General features: G+C 44.4%; 1 protein-coding gene across 4 annotated transcripts in view; it reads right to left on the bottom strand.

Moving 5' to 3' along the window:
* The window catches only part of MMD (monocyte to macrophage differentiation associated), a 29419-nt gene extending 16836 nt beyond the window's left edge, over nucleotides 1-12583 (bottom strand). The window contains exons 1-2 of one of the 4 annotated variants that reach the window (XR_008713245.1): nucleotides 12227-12568; nucleotides 4265-4346 (exon numbers count right to left, since the gene is read on the bottom strand). Coding sequence is in view for 3 of the 4 variants with exons in the window: in XM_055577579.1 (XP_055433554.1) it covers nucleotides 4265-4346; nucleotides 12227-12252 (108 nt within the window). In the remaining variant the exon portion in view is untranslated. Of the gene's footprint in view, nucleotides 1-4264; nucleotides 4347-12226 lie in introns of all 4 variants that reach the window. The other 3 variants (XM_055577579.1, XM_055577576.1, XM_055577577.1) reach the window with 3 other exon arrangements.
* Between the last annotated feature and the right edge of the window lie 1139 nt (nucleotides 12584-13722).

Genomic DNA, 13722 nt, shown 5'->3' with positions numbered 1-13722 from the left:
CACCCTGCACTGGGAGGAGGGAACCTCAGACATGGGCCCACCAGGGAAGTTCCCGGGTTATTTCATTTTTATCAGCACCTTTCAAGTAGACAAAGGTAATCCATTCCTACCGAGTCAAATAATTTTAAGAGACTAGGATCTTAAGAGGGAATTTTGCTTTTACACCGTATTTTACACTACATATGGACACGAAGTGCAAAGTCTAGTCATAACAGTATGACTAATAAACATTTTATAACAATAGAAATCAGCAGAAGAAATCAACTACTTTATTAGATACCAGAATAAACATACTTGGCAAAGAATGCAAACTTTAGAAATCTCATCTATTTTTGTCTCCAACACCTATGTTTTCTCTCTTGCAACAGAACATTAACTCTTCCAGATAGGATCAGCACTTAATTTCAATGCTGATTACAATGGCTGAGAACAAAATGTGAAAATTAAGGACAACAAAGTAAATTTTTCATAAAACAAAATTTATTTTGAGATTATGTCCTTTCTATTTTTTTTTATGTTAAAGTATCTTCCTGAGAATTAGATGGAAGCTTTTTGTTTTGTCATTTTTAGAAATTTTAATGCTCTCTGAAATCCAAAAATCAGGGATACGGTTTAGTAAGTTTAATAAGATGATGTTTTCTGTTCTAAAAAATTAATGTGTATGTTTTGTCAGTTTTCCCTTAACTTTGGTTTATATAAGTGTTCCTGATGACCATCCAGAAGAGATAAACTAAAGGATTATTCAGGTCTATTTCAAGAAAATACTATTCTTAAAGGTGACCTGTGCATCTCAACAACCAAACAATTATATTTAAATGCTCAGCATTATGCTAAATAATAAGCACTTCACTGGTTGCTTTTATAGGTCAGTATTTTGAAAACTATCGGGACACTATTTTTCTACCTTTTATCAGTACTTTGCAGTTGGTAAATGGATACAATGATGGATGTATACTGGAACAATAAGTGAAAGAAAAGGCCATATAAGCTATCATTCAAACTTTATATCCCTTATATCCTAATCCTGACATAGACTTAAATACATACACACACACACTTATTTTCTTAAGGGCCTGTGGACAATTATCTTAAGAAATAACTTTAATTTTAGCTCTGTTAAATTCATCAGACATTTAGTTAAGAATAAAAAATGGAAACCCAAATGTCTGTCAAAAGATGAATGGATAAAGAAGGTGGGATATGTATAAACACATACATACATATACACATACACACATGTAATAGAATATTACTCAGTCCTAAAAAAATGAAATATTGCCAATTTGCAGCAATATGGAGGGACCTAGAGATTATCATACTAAGTGAAGTAAGTCAAAGAAATACATGATATCATTTACATGTGAAATACAAAAAATAAAATAAATGAGTGCATACACAAAGCAGAAACGGACTCACAGACATAGAAAATAAACATGGGAACCCAAGGGGAAGGGGAGTGGGGGCAGGAGGGGGACAAATTAGCACCATGGGCTTAACAAATACACACTACTAGACAAAATAGAAAAGCTCAAAGAGTTACTGTGTAGCAGAGGGAACTATATTCAGTGTCTTATAATAACCTATAATGAAAAAGCTGGCTTAAAATTCAACAGTCAAAAAATGAATATCATGGCATCTGGTCCCATCACTTCATGGCAAATAGAAGGAGAAAAAGTAGAAACAGGGACAGATTTTATTTTCTTGGTCTCAAAATCACTGTGGACAGTGACTGAAGTCATGAAATTTTAAGACGCTTGTGCCTTGGAAAGAAAGCTATGACAAACCTAGACAGTGTATTAAAAGGCAGAGACATCACTTTGCCGACAAAGGTCTGGAAAGTCAAGGCTATGGTTTTTCCAGTAGCCATGTATGGATGTGAGAATTGGACCATAAAGAAGGCTGAGCACTGAAAAATAGATGCTTTCAAACTGTGGTGCTGGGTAAGACTCTTGAGAGTCCCTTCTACTGTAAGGAGATCAAACCAGTCAATCCTAAAAGAAATCAATCCTGAATATTCATTGGAAGGACTGATGCTGAAGCTGAAGCTGCAATACCTTGGCTACCTAATGCGAAGAGCCAACTCATTAAAAAAGACCCTGATGTTGGGAAGACTAAAGGGAAAAGAAGAGTGGCAGAGGATGAGATGGCCAGATGGCATCACTGCCTCAACGGACATGAATCTGAGCAAACTCTGGGAGATAGTGAAGGACAGGGAAACCATGGGGTCACAAAGAGTCAGACTTACTGACTGAACAACAGATGAAAAATAATCAGAAAAATGTGTGTGTATATATATATATACACAAATAAAACTGTATCACTTTACAGTACCGTTGAAACTGTCATAATATTTTAAATCAACTACACTTCAATTAAAAAAAGAATAAAAGATGGATATCTAGAAAGTACAGCTAATTTAATAATCAAATTAGGGTGTGCATTCTTTAAGTATGGACTCTATAAACATTTTGACCCACTGGGGTTGTGAGGCTCACTTCACAAAATATGTGTCATTAATGCAAAGACAAGGGTCAGCTCAAGTCTAGAGAATTTCACCAAATCCTTCCTGCCCTAAGAATCTAAGCCGCAGGTCCAGGGAGACTGTCCACTAGTGAGGTTACTCCAAATTTCATTACTGAAGAAGCCCTTTAACGCGGCTTCTTCAGGGCAAGCATGTACAAAGTAGGTAGAAACTCTTTTCTAAAGAAAAAATATTCAGCAAGATTCCAGCATTTTACTTATTTAAATAAAAATATTTTGAGCACCTAAAGAAAAAGGACAGTGGTAAAAGAGAATAACATTTCAATACCACAAATAACATTTGAATTCTACTATTATAATACTAGGGCATAGCAACCCATTCCAGTATTCTTGCTTGGATAATTCCACGGACAGAGGAGCCTGGTGGGCTACAGTCCATGGAGACTCAAAGAGTCGGACACAACTGAGTGACTAACACTTTCACTTCACTTCACTATAATACGTAGAACTGATACTTTAGAAAGTTTGGTTTCTGCTAAGTAATGACCACACAGCATTGTTCTATTAGATTACAAGGGAATCTACCAAAAACTAGTTTATTTCAGGTTTATTTGGCATCACGTTCCTTTATAGAAAACACTGACTATTCTTTGGAGAAGGGGCTTAAAGAAATGAAAAGGCACAACTTGAATTCAAGCAAATTTTATTCCAATAACATTTATATGTAACCTACATATTATACTAACACTGTCTAAAATAACTGAATCAGCCTGTTCTAAACACTCTTCACTAAAGAGATAAATTGATCTCCTCTATCTCTTATCTTCAGACTATATAACAACCACCATTTTCCCCTCAAAAAATTTCACTAGATGCAACTTTCAAAGGGAATAATGAAATCATAGATAAAAGGAAGTTTATAGTGACACAAGAAAATGCCAATAAAATGAAAATACACACATAAACACAAACAATGGGCTTCCCTGGTGGCTCAGATGGTAAAGGGTCTGCCTGCAATGTGGGAGACCTGAGTTCAGTCCCTGGGTCAGAACAATCCCCTGGAGAAGGAAAAGGCAACCCACTCCAGTATTCTTGCCTGGAAAATTCCATGGACGGAGGAGCCTGGCGGGCTACAGTCCATGGGGGTCACAAAAGAGTCGGACATGACTGAGCAACTTCACTTTCTAGGTAGTTTTGCTTTTCTTATGTATTTTTCAGTATTTTCCATTTTTCTTAAAATGAACATGTTTTGCTTTTAGAAGAAGAAAAAACTGAATTCAGGAGTTAAACTTTTCTTTTACAGTAAGGACTAACATCTGCTCTGAGAAGCAATGACGACCGTGGGGATGGGAAGGATGTGGCTACCTATTTTAGGGGATCACTCGGGGGGAAAAAATCTTTCTCAGCAAATGGGGTGAACACTTCTTGCTAAATGAACACAGCTGACTGTCTTGAAAAGGTAATTCATTTCATTCCAGGGGTGACAGTCTTTATAAACAATTTCCTTTGGTTTTTCTTATAACTAAACACTTAATTTCTTTCAAAGAAGATCTTATCTGAGAAAGCAAATTCAGGATCAACAGAGCTGACTGTAGGTCAGAGCACTCAAAGTATGTGACGGCTGACAGTTTCTGATAACATGACCTAGTACTGATACGAGATCAGGAAAGGTCACAGGGATGAGTGAACCGGATTGACAGGGCTGAGATTAACAGAGATGATCGCCCCTTCTTCCCATCAAAGTGCTTGGGAAGCATGGAAAAGGCAGGAAGCTCGTACTCACTGCGTGTGTGTAACAGTTAGCAGCATGTTCGTAACAAGTTGGCTTGTAGCGGCCATTGGCAGGGGCCCGGTGGTTCATGAACCTGTAGAAACAAAAGACATCCCATAAGAAAAGCTCAGAGTGTGTAAAGAACAATGGGAAAGCTTGTCAGAGTTTGCCTGGTCTTTCTAACTGAAGAGGTGACTGCTGGAAATACCTAGTTACTGGAACAAAACCAAAGCCACAAAGCGTAAACTGAACCAAAGCCTTCGTCTAAAGTGCATGCCCTAGTTAACTGGATTCAGTATTCTTTCAGTTCATTCAAAAAAACCTTCTACCAATGAAAAGCAAACAAAACTCATATCTATCCCCTTCAACTGGTACTCTTCATCTGGGATACTTAAAAAAAACAAAAAATTAAAAATGGCATGACCAAATCTGAAATCGAAAAAAAATCAAGGTCATTTTCCTAAACTTTATAAATACCAGTAACCACGATTTAATGTGAATTCAATGCGTTTGAAAGTTCCTATTTTGTCTCTCAAAATGTATAAAGCTTTATACATATTAGATCTTTAAATGCTCCATCCCATTATTAGCAGGGCTGCCAAACTAGTTTCCCTGTATTGCATTACCTGTTCCGGCCCCAGACAGCTTAAATAAATGATACTTGGCTGCCTCCAGGCCACTGGAAACAAGAGGTTCATTTTCACCTGCATTCTTCCTGAATTAAAAAGAGTTTGCTTCAAAATCTAAATATGTGACTAGTGCCTGACACACTGGCCAGAACATTCACGTGTGCCTGGGCTTAGTTGTGTCTCTTTTGTGACCCCCATGGACTGTAGCCCCTCAGGCTCCTCTGTCCATGGAATTTTCCAGGCAAGAATACTGGGGCAGGTTGCCAGGATCTTCCCAAACCAGGGATTGAACCTGAGTCTCTTGCGTCTCCTGTAGTGGCAGGCAAATTGTTGATCACTGAGCCACCTGGGAAGCCCCAAAGTGCGCCTGTATCTAAATACCAACATGTGGTGTGTATACCTGACCTGCCTCTTGAGAAACCTGTATGCAGGTCAGGAAGCAACAGTTAGAACTGGACATGGAACAACAGACTGGTTCCAAATAGGAAAAGGAGTACCTCAAGGCTGTATATTGTCACCCTGCTTATTTAACTTCTACGCAGAGTACATCATGAGAAACACTGGGCTGCAAGAAGCACAGGTTGGAATCAAGATTGCCGGGAGAATTATCAATAACCTCAGATATGCAGATGACACCACCCTTATGGCAGAAAGTGAAGAGGAACTAAAGAGCCTCTTGATGAAACTCAAAGAGGAGAGTGAAAAAGTTGGCTTAAAGCTCAACATTCAGAAAACTAAGATCATGGCATCTGGTCCCATCACTTCATGGCAAATAGATGCGGAAACAGTGTCAGACTTTATTTTGGGGGGCTCCAAAATCACTGCAGATGGTGATTGCAGCCATGAAATTAAAGACGCTTACTCCTTGGAAGGAAAGTTATGACTAACCTAGACAGCATATTAAAAAGCAGAGAGAGTACTTTGCAAACAAAGGTCTGTCTAGTCAAGGCTATGGTTTTTCCAGTGGTCACGCATGGATGTGAGAGTTGGACTGTGAAGAAAGCTGAGTGCCGAAGAATTGATGCTTCTGAACTGTGGTGTTGAAGAAGACTCTTGAGAATTCCTTGGACTGCAAGGAGATCCACCCAGTTCATCCTAAAGGAGATCAGTCCTGGGTGTTTAATGGAAGGACTGATGCTGAAGCTGAAACTCCAGTACTTTGGCCACCTCATGCGAAGAGCTGACTCATTGGAAAAGACTCTGATGCTGGGAGGGACTGGGGGCAGGAGGAGAAGGGGATGACAGAGGATGAGATGGCTGGATGGCATCACTGACTCAATGGACATGAGTTTGGGTAAACTCTGGGAGTTGGTGATGGACAGGGAGGCCTGGCGTGCTGCAATTCATGGGGTCGCAAAGAGTCAGACACGACTGAGAGACTGACCTGAACTGAACTGATGGGCTTGGGGCCTGCAAGATGTCAACAGGCTTTACACAATAGTGTAGGTTTTTTGCTTGAGTTAGTTTAAGGGGGTGTGGGTAGGAGGAGGAGACTTTGTTACTCATCACAAACAAGTTCTGACTAGTCATGTCTTATCAATTAACACGATGGAAAAACGGTACCAGGCTAAACCAAATGGCACAGACAGGTTGCCAAAAACTGACTAAAAACACGTGGCCAAGCAATTCCAAATAGTGCCCAGTTTATGAACAAAAGACCAGCCAACATTTCTCCCTGAATTAAAGAAGGGCCTGGTAGCCCTGGAGCAAATGAGTAAAGATCAAGTGGCAGTCCCTGCCAAGCTGACATAGAAAGTTCGAGTGGAAGATCCCTTAGGGAACGGAGTTGGCACTGTGAAGACACCTTCCCTGTCTTCACCAAAGGGCAGCTATCTAACTAACATGCAAAAGATACACATACTGAATGGGATTCATCACACGGCTTGGAAACTATTACAGAGAAATGTACAGTTAACAGCTTCAGAATTACTCCAAGATATTCTCACACATAGATAAATAAATCTTTTCTCCCCTGACAATCCTTTAAATAATTTCACTAATTTCCTAAGGGACTAGAGTGTTGCTATACGGCAGTTATTAGTAAAAAGGAAAATAATTACACTCTTGGGAAGGAGGCTTTAAAAGTGTCCCCGGCATTCAAGGGCCTACCAGATTATCAGCCTGAGACATAACGACAGGACTCTAAGTAGCATACCCCATTAGGAATTGTAAAGGGTAAAGAGTAAGGCTCCAGGGTGGCTGAGGGTAGATTAAACTGTAAGCACTCTGTGCAGGGCATGCTCAGGAGGGTTGTCCACCCACCACCAGCCTGCAGGCTAAAATAGCAATTTATATCTCTGGCAGCCCAAACTAAAAATAGTCAGGCTATAACACAGAGACAGGGATAGACTTTAAAAGCAAGGAAGCTGAGTGGCCATGCGTGTAACATGTTTGTGCCCACCTGGAATCACTCAGGTTAAAAATAAACTCAGAAGTTGCAGAGAAAAATATTCCTCCCATGTGACTTAAGGTAGTTTCTCTTTAAGGGCAGGGTCAAGATTCTGGCAATAAGGAAAGGGAACAGCAAGTATGTCAGGCACCGTCTGGGGCCCCATGGGATGGCACATGGTTCTGCCAGGAAATTTACATTTTCCCATTTCTCTCTGATACAATCATGCCTCCCAATGCCTCCTGAAGAAATCATTATGAAGAAATTAGTCACCCAAGACCTACATGAAAAGCAGATGTAAAATGCAAATAAACCCCCCAACACTGAGGCTATTCTCTTCGCCCCAAAAGAATGAGGAAGGTTCTCAAGAGTTATGGGAAACAGCACCCACTTAGGCAAGACACCTCCACTTAAAGCAAAGCCATTCTGATGGTCATCCAATGCTAGAAAACATTCTAACACTGGGTGTGTTGCCCATGCCGCAACAACAGAAGCCCCCCAAACAAGCATCACAACTAGAGAAAGCCCATGCATGCGGGCTAAGTCACTTCAGTTGTCTGGACTCTTTGCGACTCTATAGACCGTAGCCTGCCAGGCTCCTCTGTCCATGGAATTCTCCAGGCAAGAATACTGGACTGGTTGCCATGCCCTCCAGGGCATCTTCCTGACCCAGAGACTGAACCCGTGTCTCTTAGGTTTCCTGCCCTGGTAGGTGAGTTCTTTACCAGGAGCGTCTCATGGGAAGCCTGGAGGAAGCCCCTGTGCCCCAAGAAAGAGCCCACATGCTACAGCAAAGATACAGCACAGCCTTCCCCCCCACCCCCAAATTTTTAGCCCAAAATAGTGCCTTCTGAAGGTAAATCCGCAATGCACCATCAGACCTCAGAGCCTGAGATCAAATCTCAGAAGTTGTCCTTAATTCCTCTGTGTTTCCCCCTACTCCAAATGCAAGCACTGTCTGTGCTATCTTCAAAATACTTTCCAAAACAGTCCCAGTCTCTACAGTTGCAAAGTTACTACCTTAAATCAAGACATCGACTCCTCTGGTCTGTAGACAAAGGCTCTGGTCTCCCTGCCCGCCACACATGGACTCTCTTCTTTACCCAGCAGCCACGAGTCTGTTAACACCAGATCATGTCACATGCTAAGCCCAGCTTAAAACCTATCTGGCTTCCCAAAGTGCTTGGCAACAGGGCCTCCTCTGCAGGCCATGAGCCCTCCCGACTTCTCCAGCCAGGCAGGAGCTCCCTTCCTTTCCTCTCCTCCTCCAGCCAATCACAGCCTTTCTGCTCCTCCAACCAACCAGGTCTGATCTGACTCAGAGCATCTGTGTTTGCCGTTTATGTCTGGCCAAACATTCTCCTCCAGTGTGCCCAGCTCTCCTCTCTCCTGTCAAACTCGGCTCAACCATCCTACCTAAAGTATCAATTCAGCAGAGCCCTTATCACAATTAGTAAGAACTGGACTTTTTGAACTTATTTTTTATTTCATCTTTCCCCACTGTAAAGTGAATTCCATGAAGGTTGCCTTGTCTATTTTTTCATTTCCAGTCCCAAACACAAAGTCCAGCTGATTGTTGGAGCTTAACAAATAAGTGTTGAATGAGAATAAAAAGACAGAGATTTTGCCTGCTGCTGAAGCATTTTATTATCCTAACTGAGAGAGATCCTGTCGGCAGTTAGTTTCACTGGGGATTTCTGTATGCAACAAAAACAGGCAGTCTTAGAGCCAAGAGAATCCTCGATCTTGTGAAAACAAAATGGACAAAGGACAAGAGCATGAACATTTCAAGGGCTCCTTCAACATCATTCGATGGGGCAACAGAACTGATCCCTACATAGAACCCTACTATTAATATTAGCTGTTCTGTATGAATAAGCATGATGTTTAGGAGAAAGTGCCTGCAGTCAGAGGTGGCGACAGTGGTGGCGGACATTTAACTTCATTACTAAATAAGGGAAATGGCACATATAAGGAAACAACTTCAATGTTCTTCAGTGTTCACTGAATCGGTGTATGATTCGATGCTCTGAGAACATGGAACAAAAAGAAAGGCAAAGGCAGCACTGGAACACTTCCTAATGCTTTAGAATAAGATGCCTTACCACATACTCAATTTGAAACTAACCAGTGGTCACGAGGCTGGAGCTAAGGAAAGCAGTAGCCTTTTCCTTGGATTTCTGGTTGCCAGGCTGGAGAAACGAGCACACAGCAACAGGACACTTGAGAAGCTCTGGGTCCTAGGCCTCTGCACTATCACACAGATGTTGCGTGTGGGCGGGGAGACAGAGGTAAATGGCTGCATGGGTGGTGGAAAGGGACATGAACCCTTCTGTCTGCCCCGTTCTGGCTGTGTGATGATGGCAGGCTCTCTTTTATTCTCTAAAGCTCTTCTATTAAATGGGTAGAGAGTTTGCCTTTCAGGGTTACAGTTAGGGATGAGATGAGTTACCTACAAATACCCAGCTACTGCCTGGCACTGATAGGCACTCAATAAATGTTAGCAAGTATTCTAATCAGTCAAAGATGCTGTGAAAGGGAGAGAATGACTCTGTGCGGTGTGGGGGTGGAATCAAGCGCGAAAGGGATGCAGCACAAAAGATAAAAGGTGTCCCAGTGGGATTTTTCACATCCTGAGATTTTTGAGAAGCCATGCCTGCAAAAAGCCCTGCACTTACTACATTGGGTTAGGCGTCCTTACAGCTCTTCTCCACATATGGCAGAGCTCTGGAAGTTGATCCAAAGCCACAGTGACCGCCAAGTTTCCATTATGAACAAACCAGCAGGGTGTTCACGTTTTCTTATAAGTTAGACATAGCCACAAAGGATGGCCTAATGAAATGTTTTTACTGCAGTCAAATGCTCTTCAGTGGAGTCCTGGTGAATCTATCACAAGGAACACATGGGCTTAAAGATAAGTGTGTTCCTCTTTCTAGTTCCTCTGTCATTTACAACCTGTAACTATCCTAAATGCTCACAAGATGGATAACAAACAGCGTTTAAGAGGTGCAGAACAGTACTCTCAATATGTTAATGTATAGACCACAATATATTACTTATTTGCAGACTTTATTTCTAAGTTCAAGTTGATTTATAGAAGTATCTTTCCAAACAAGAAATTATGGGATCATTCATTCTGCAAAGAAAATCAGGGCAGGTCTAGATGTCATCAAGAAAATAACTGTTAAATATCCACTGACATTGTGCCGTTGCTGCGGAAATTACAACGTCTATGCTATACCAAAAGAAAATGCCTGTATTTTTAATTTTTAAATGAATGGAGTAGAGGGCAAAATCACATTACAACTGTGATAATAAGGACAGGATAGATTAGTGTCCAGCAAACAAGAAGAGTTCAATCAGCTGAGATGGTAGGATCTTAAATCAAGATGTGTTTGTTTTTCATTTCTCTTAATACTGCTAATGTTTGTGCAACAAACAATAACACAAGTTCCTTTTTTTCTTTCTTTTTCGAGAGAAGAACTGAAAGGATAGAAAAGAAATAGAACTCTTTAACAAAAACCGCTAAATGCACAGAAGACTGCCACGGTTCCCGGAAAACAGGAAGAGCACAGATGTGCAGAGAAGTAAAACGAAATTAAACAAACTACATACAGGGTTTTGCCCACCATTGCTGAACCTGTGTTACATCCTCCCTTAAAGCCCCTCCAGTCCTCATGGCTGACTTCATGTTCTAAAGCCAGAACATCATGGTTCCCTTTTGCCTTTGGAAGAACTGATATGATGTTCCCATTAGGCGAACACTGCCAGGCATTCAACACACTGAGTGATAAGCAATGTTCAAAAGTTAACCCAAGTCTTCATCCTGATCACTCCAACTCTCCCTGTGCAAATGTCACTCTGGAGAAGAAATGAGACCAGCAGAAGAGGTGAGAGGGTTTCTAGGGATTAAAGCATTGGAAAGAAAAACAAAACCAAAAAAAAGCATACTTCAAAATCCTGTAATAAAAAGCAATGCCTAAAAACGCAACAAAAGCCTTGAGAGATTTCATGCATTTTTTTTTTTTCAAATTCTACTGCACACTAAGCTAGCCTGCTCAGGGTGAAGGCCTGGGAGTGGGGATGCCAGCCTGATTCAGACAAAGGGATGGAGAGTTACCACAAACACACGACACGTGAACTTTCACCCACTTACACGAAGGAGAATTAGGGGGAAAAAAAAAAAAGCGCAGAGCTTCCTCTCGAATTATGGCCAGCCTCCATTCATTGCTAGACGGCAGGGACCTGGAGTCAGGATTAAGGCCAAGGTGTCTCCCCAGGCTGGCGTTCCCATCGGCTCTCCAGCCAAACAGCACCCGGCCATCCTTCCGGGGGGCCTCCTCGGTTCCTCGGTTCCTAACCCAAGGCGCCTCAACTGCAGGTCTTACCGCCCAGAAGCTAATGCCCCGGCGCGGTGACCCAAAATAGCACACGCTGGGGCTTTAAGCCCGAGAACCCCGCAGGCAAGGCTAAACCGGCGGAGCCTGCCTCAGTTTTCCCCACCGCCACGGCAGTTCAAAGACAAGCTCCGGAAACCCCCAGCACCCCTGCGGGGCAACTGGCTCGGGTCCGGGCGCCTCGGGGGCCCCCCAAGCCCGGTTAGGGGTGCAGGCCAAGGCTGGGGTCGGAAGATCCGGGGCCGGTGCCCGCGGCCGGCGTTCAGGTCCCCGGAGCAAGCGAGAGGCTGTCCCTGCAGGGCGAAGCTGGGCGGGCAACCGACCCCCCGGGGAAGGCAACCGGGGTCCGAGGGCTGGGGAATGCAGCCCGCAACGATCAGCGGGGTCCCGGGCCGGCGCGAGACCAGCTCCCGGAGCGGGGGCGCCCGGGGACGGCGGGGCGGGGAGCCCCGGGAGCACGAGAGGAGGACCAGGCGGGGCGCCGGGCCCCACACGGGAGGAGGCGGGTCCGGGACCCGGTGCCGGCGCAGGCGGCGGGCCCGGGGCGCTGCCCTCTCACCGCTGGAATCGACTCTGGAACCGCATCGATGCTCCTGCTCCTCCGCGGGGACCGCGAGCTCCGTCTCGTCAGCGCCGGCGCCCGGGTGCGCGGCCCGCAGGAGCTGGGGCGGCTCCGGGGGCCGCAGCGGGCCCGGCGGACCGCTGGACCGGGCAGGGCAGACGGGGCCGGGCCGGGGGTCGGGACCGGGCCAGAGCCAGACCGGGCGCCTGGGGGCGGGAGGGCGGCCCTTAAACGGCCCGGCCGCCTCCCGCCACCTCCCGCCGCCCGGCCCTGCCACCCCCGGCAGGGAGGCCCCGCTGCCCGCGCCCCGCCCGCCTGTCACCGCGCCCGGGGGCCAATCAGCGCGCGAGCGGAGCCGCGGCCGCGCTGCCATTCATTTCCGCTGGGGCAGGAGAGGGACGGGGCCTCCCGGCCGGGGGCGGGGCTACAGAATGGGCGTGGTCTCCCGGCGGGGCGGGAGTCAGAGGGCGGTTCACGGCTAGAGGGGTGGAGTTGGAGCAAGAAGACAGAAGGGCCGGATGACAGGAAGAAAAATGGTAAAGGAGGATGTGAGGCACGGCTCTTGAAAGCGACTGTGGTGAAAACAGCGACAAACAAGGACCTCTGTCTGTGTTCTAGTCCTGACTCTGTCTTTTGTTCTTCAGCATTCCTTTCTTCATCCCTCCGTTCGTTTATTCCTTCATCATTTTCAAGGTCAGCTACCCCGAGGCTGTTATGCGAGGTTCTGGGGTAAATTTTTAAAATCTTTCCTCGCCTGTCATGTAGGGATGCTTACATGTAATCCTTTCATTTATTTGTTTAATCCAAGCAACTTCTAAATAAACCAGAAAGTAGATTTGAATCAGGGTCCTGTGGGAAAAATATAAACTCAGAGGGCTTCCTTTAAGAGGTTCAAAGAATATTTAATGAATGACGATTTTTTTTTTTTATTTTGGGGTAGAGTTCTTGGGATGAACAAAGCTATGTACAACTTTTAATCATCTTCAAAGGCCTCAACAATAGTTTGTTTTTCAATTTTTATATATTTATTTATTTAGTGCTGGGTCTTCATTGAGTGCAGGCTTTCTCTCGTTGCCCTGAGTGGGGGCTACTCTCGTTGTGGGGTGAGGTTTTCTCATGTTGGGGAGCGTGGGCTCTAGGGTACATGGGCTCCAGTAGTTTCTGCCCGTAGGCTCAGTACTTGTGGCGCCTGGGTTTAGTTGCTCCGTGACATGTGGGAACTGACACGGATCAGGGATGGAACTCGTGTATCTTGCATTGACAAGCGAATTCTTACCATTGAACCACCAGGGAAGCCCCTGGTTTTATTTTTTCTTTTTTAATTTTAATTTTTTTCCCAGCTGCATCACATGGCCTGTGGGATTCTTGTTCCCCAGCTTGGGATCAAACCTGTGCCCTGCAGTGGAAGCCAGGAGTCCCAAACCACCGGACCTCTAGGGAAGTCCCAAATGGCTGATTTCTTGATTCCTTCCCTTGATATGGCTCCCTCCAGG

The sequence above is a fragment of the Bubalus kerabau genome, chromosome 4 (assembly GCF_029407905.1).
Source record: "Bubalus kerabau isolate K-KA32 ecotype Philippines breed swamp buffalo chromosome 4, PCC_UOA_SB_1v2, whole genome shotgun sequence".
Taxonomy (NCBI): domain Eukaryota; kingdom Metazoa; phylum Chordata; class Mammalia; order Artiodactyla; family Bovidae; genus Bubalus; species Bubalus kerabau.
Note: the sequence above shows the minus strand (reverse complement) of the source record. Positions and strands in the feature narration are given on the sequence as shown.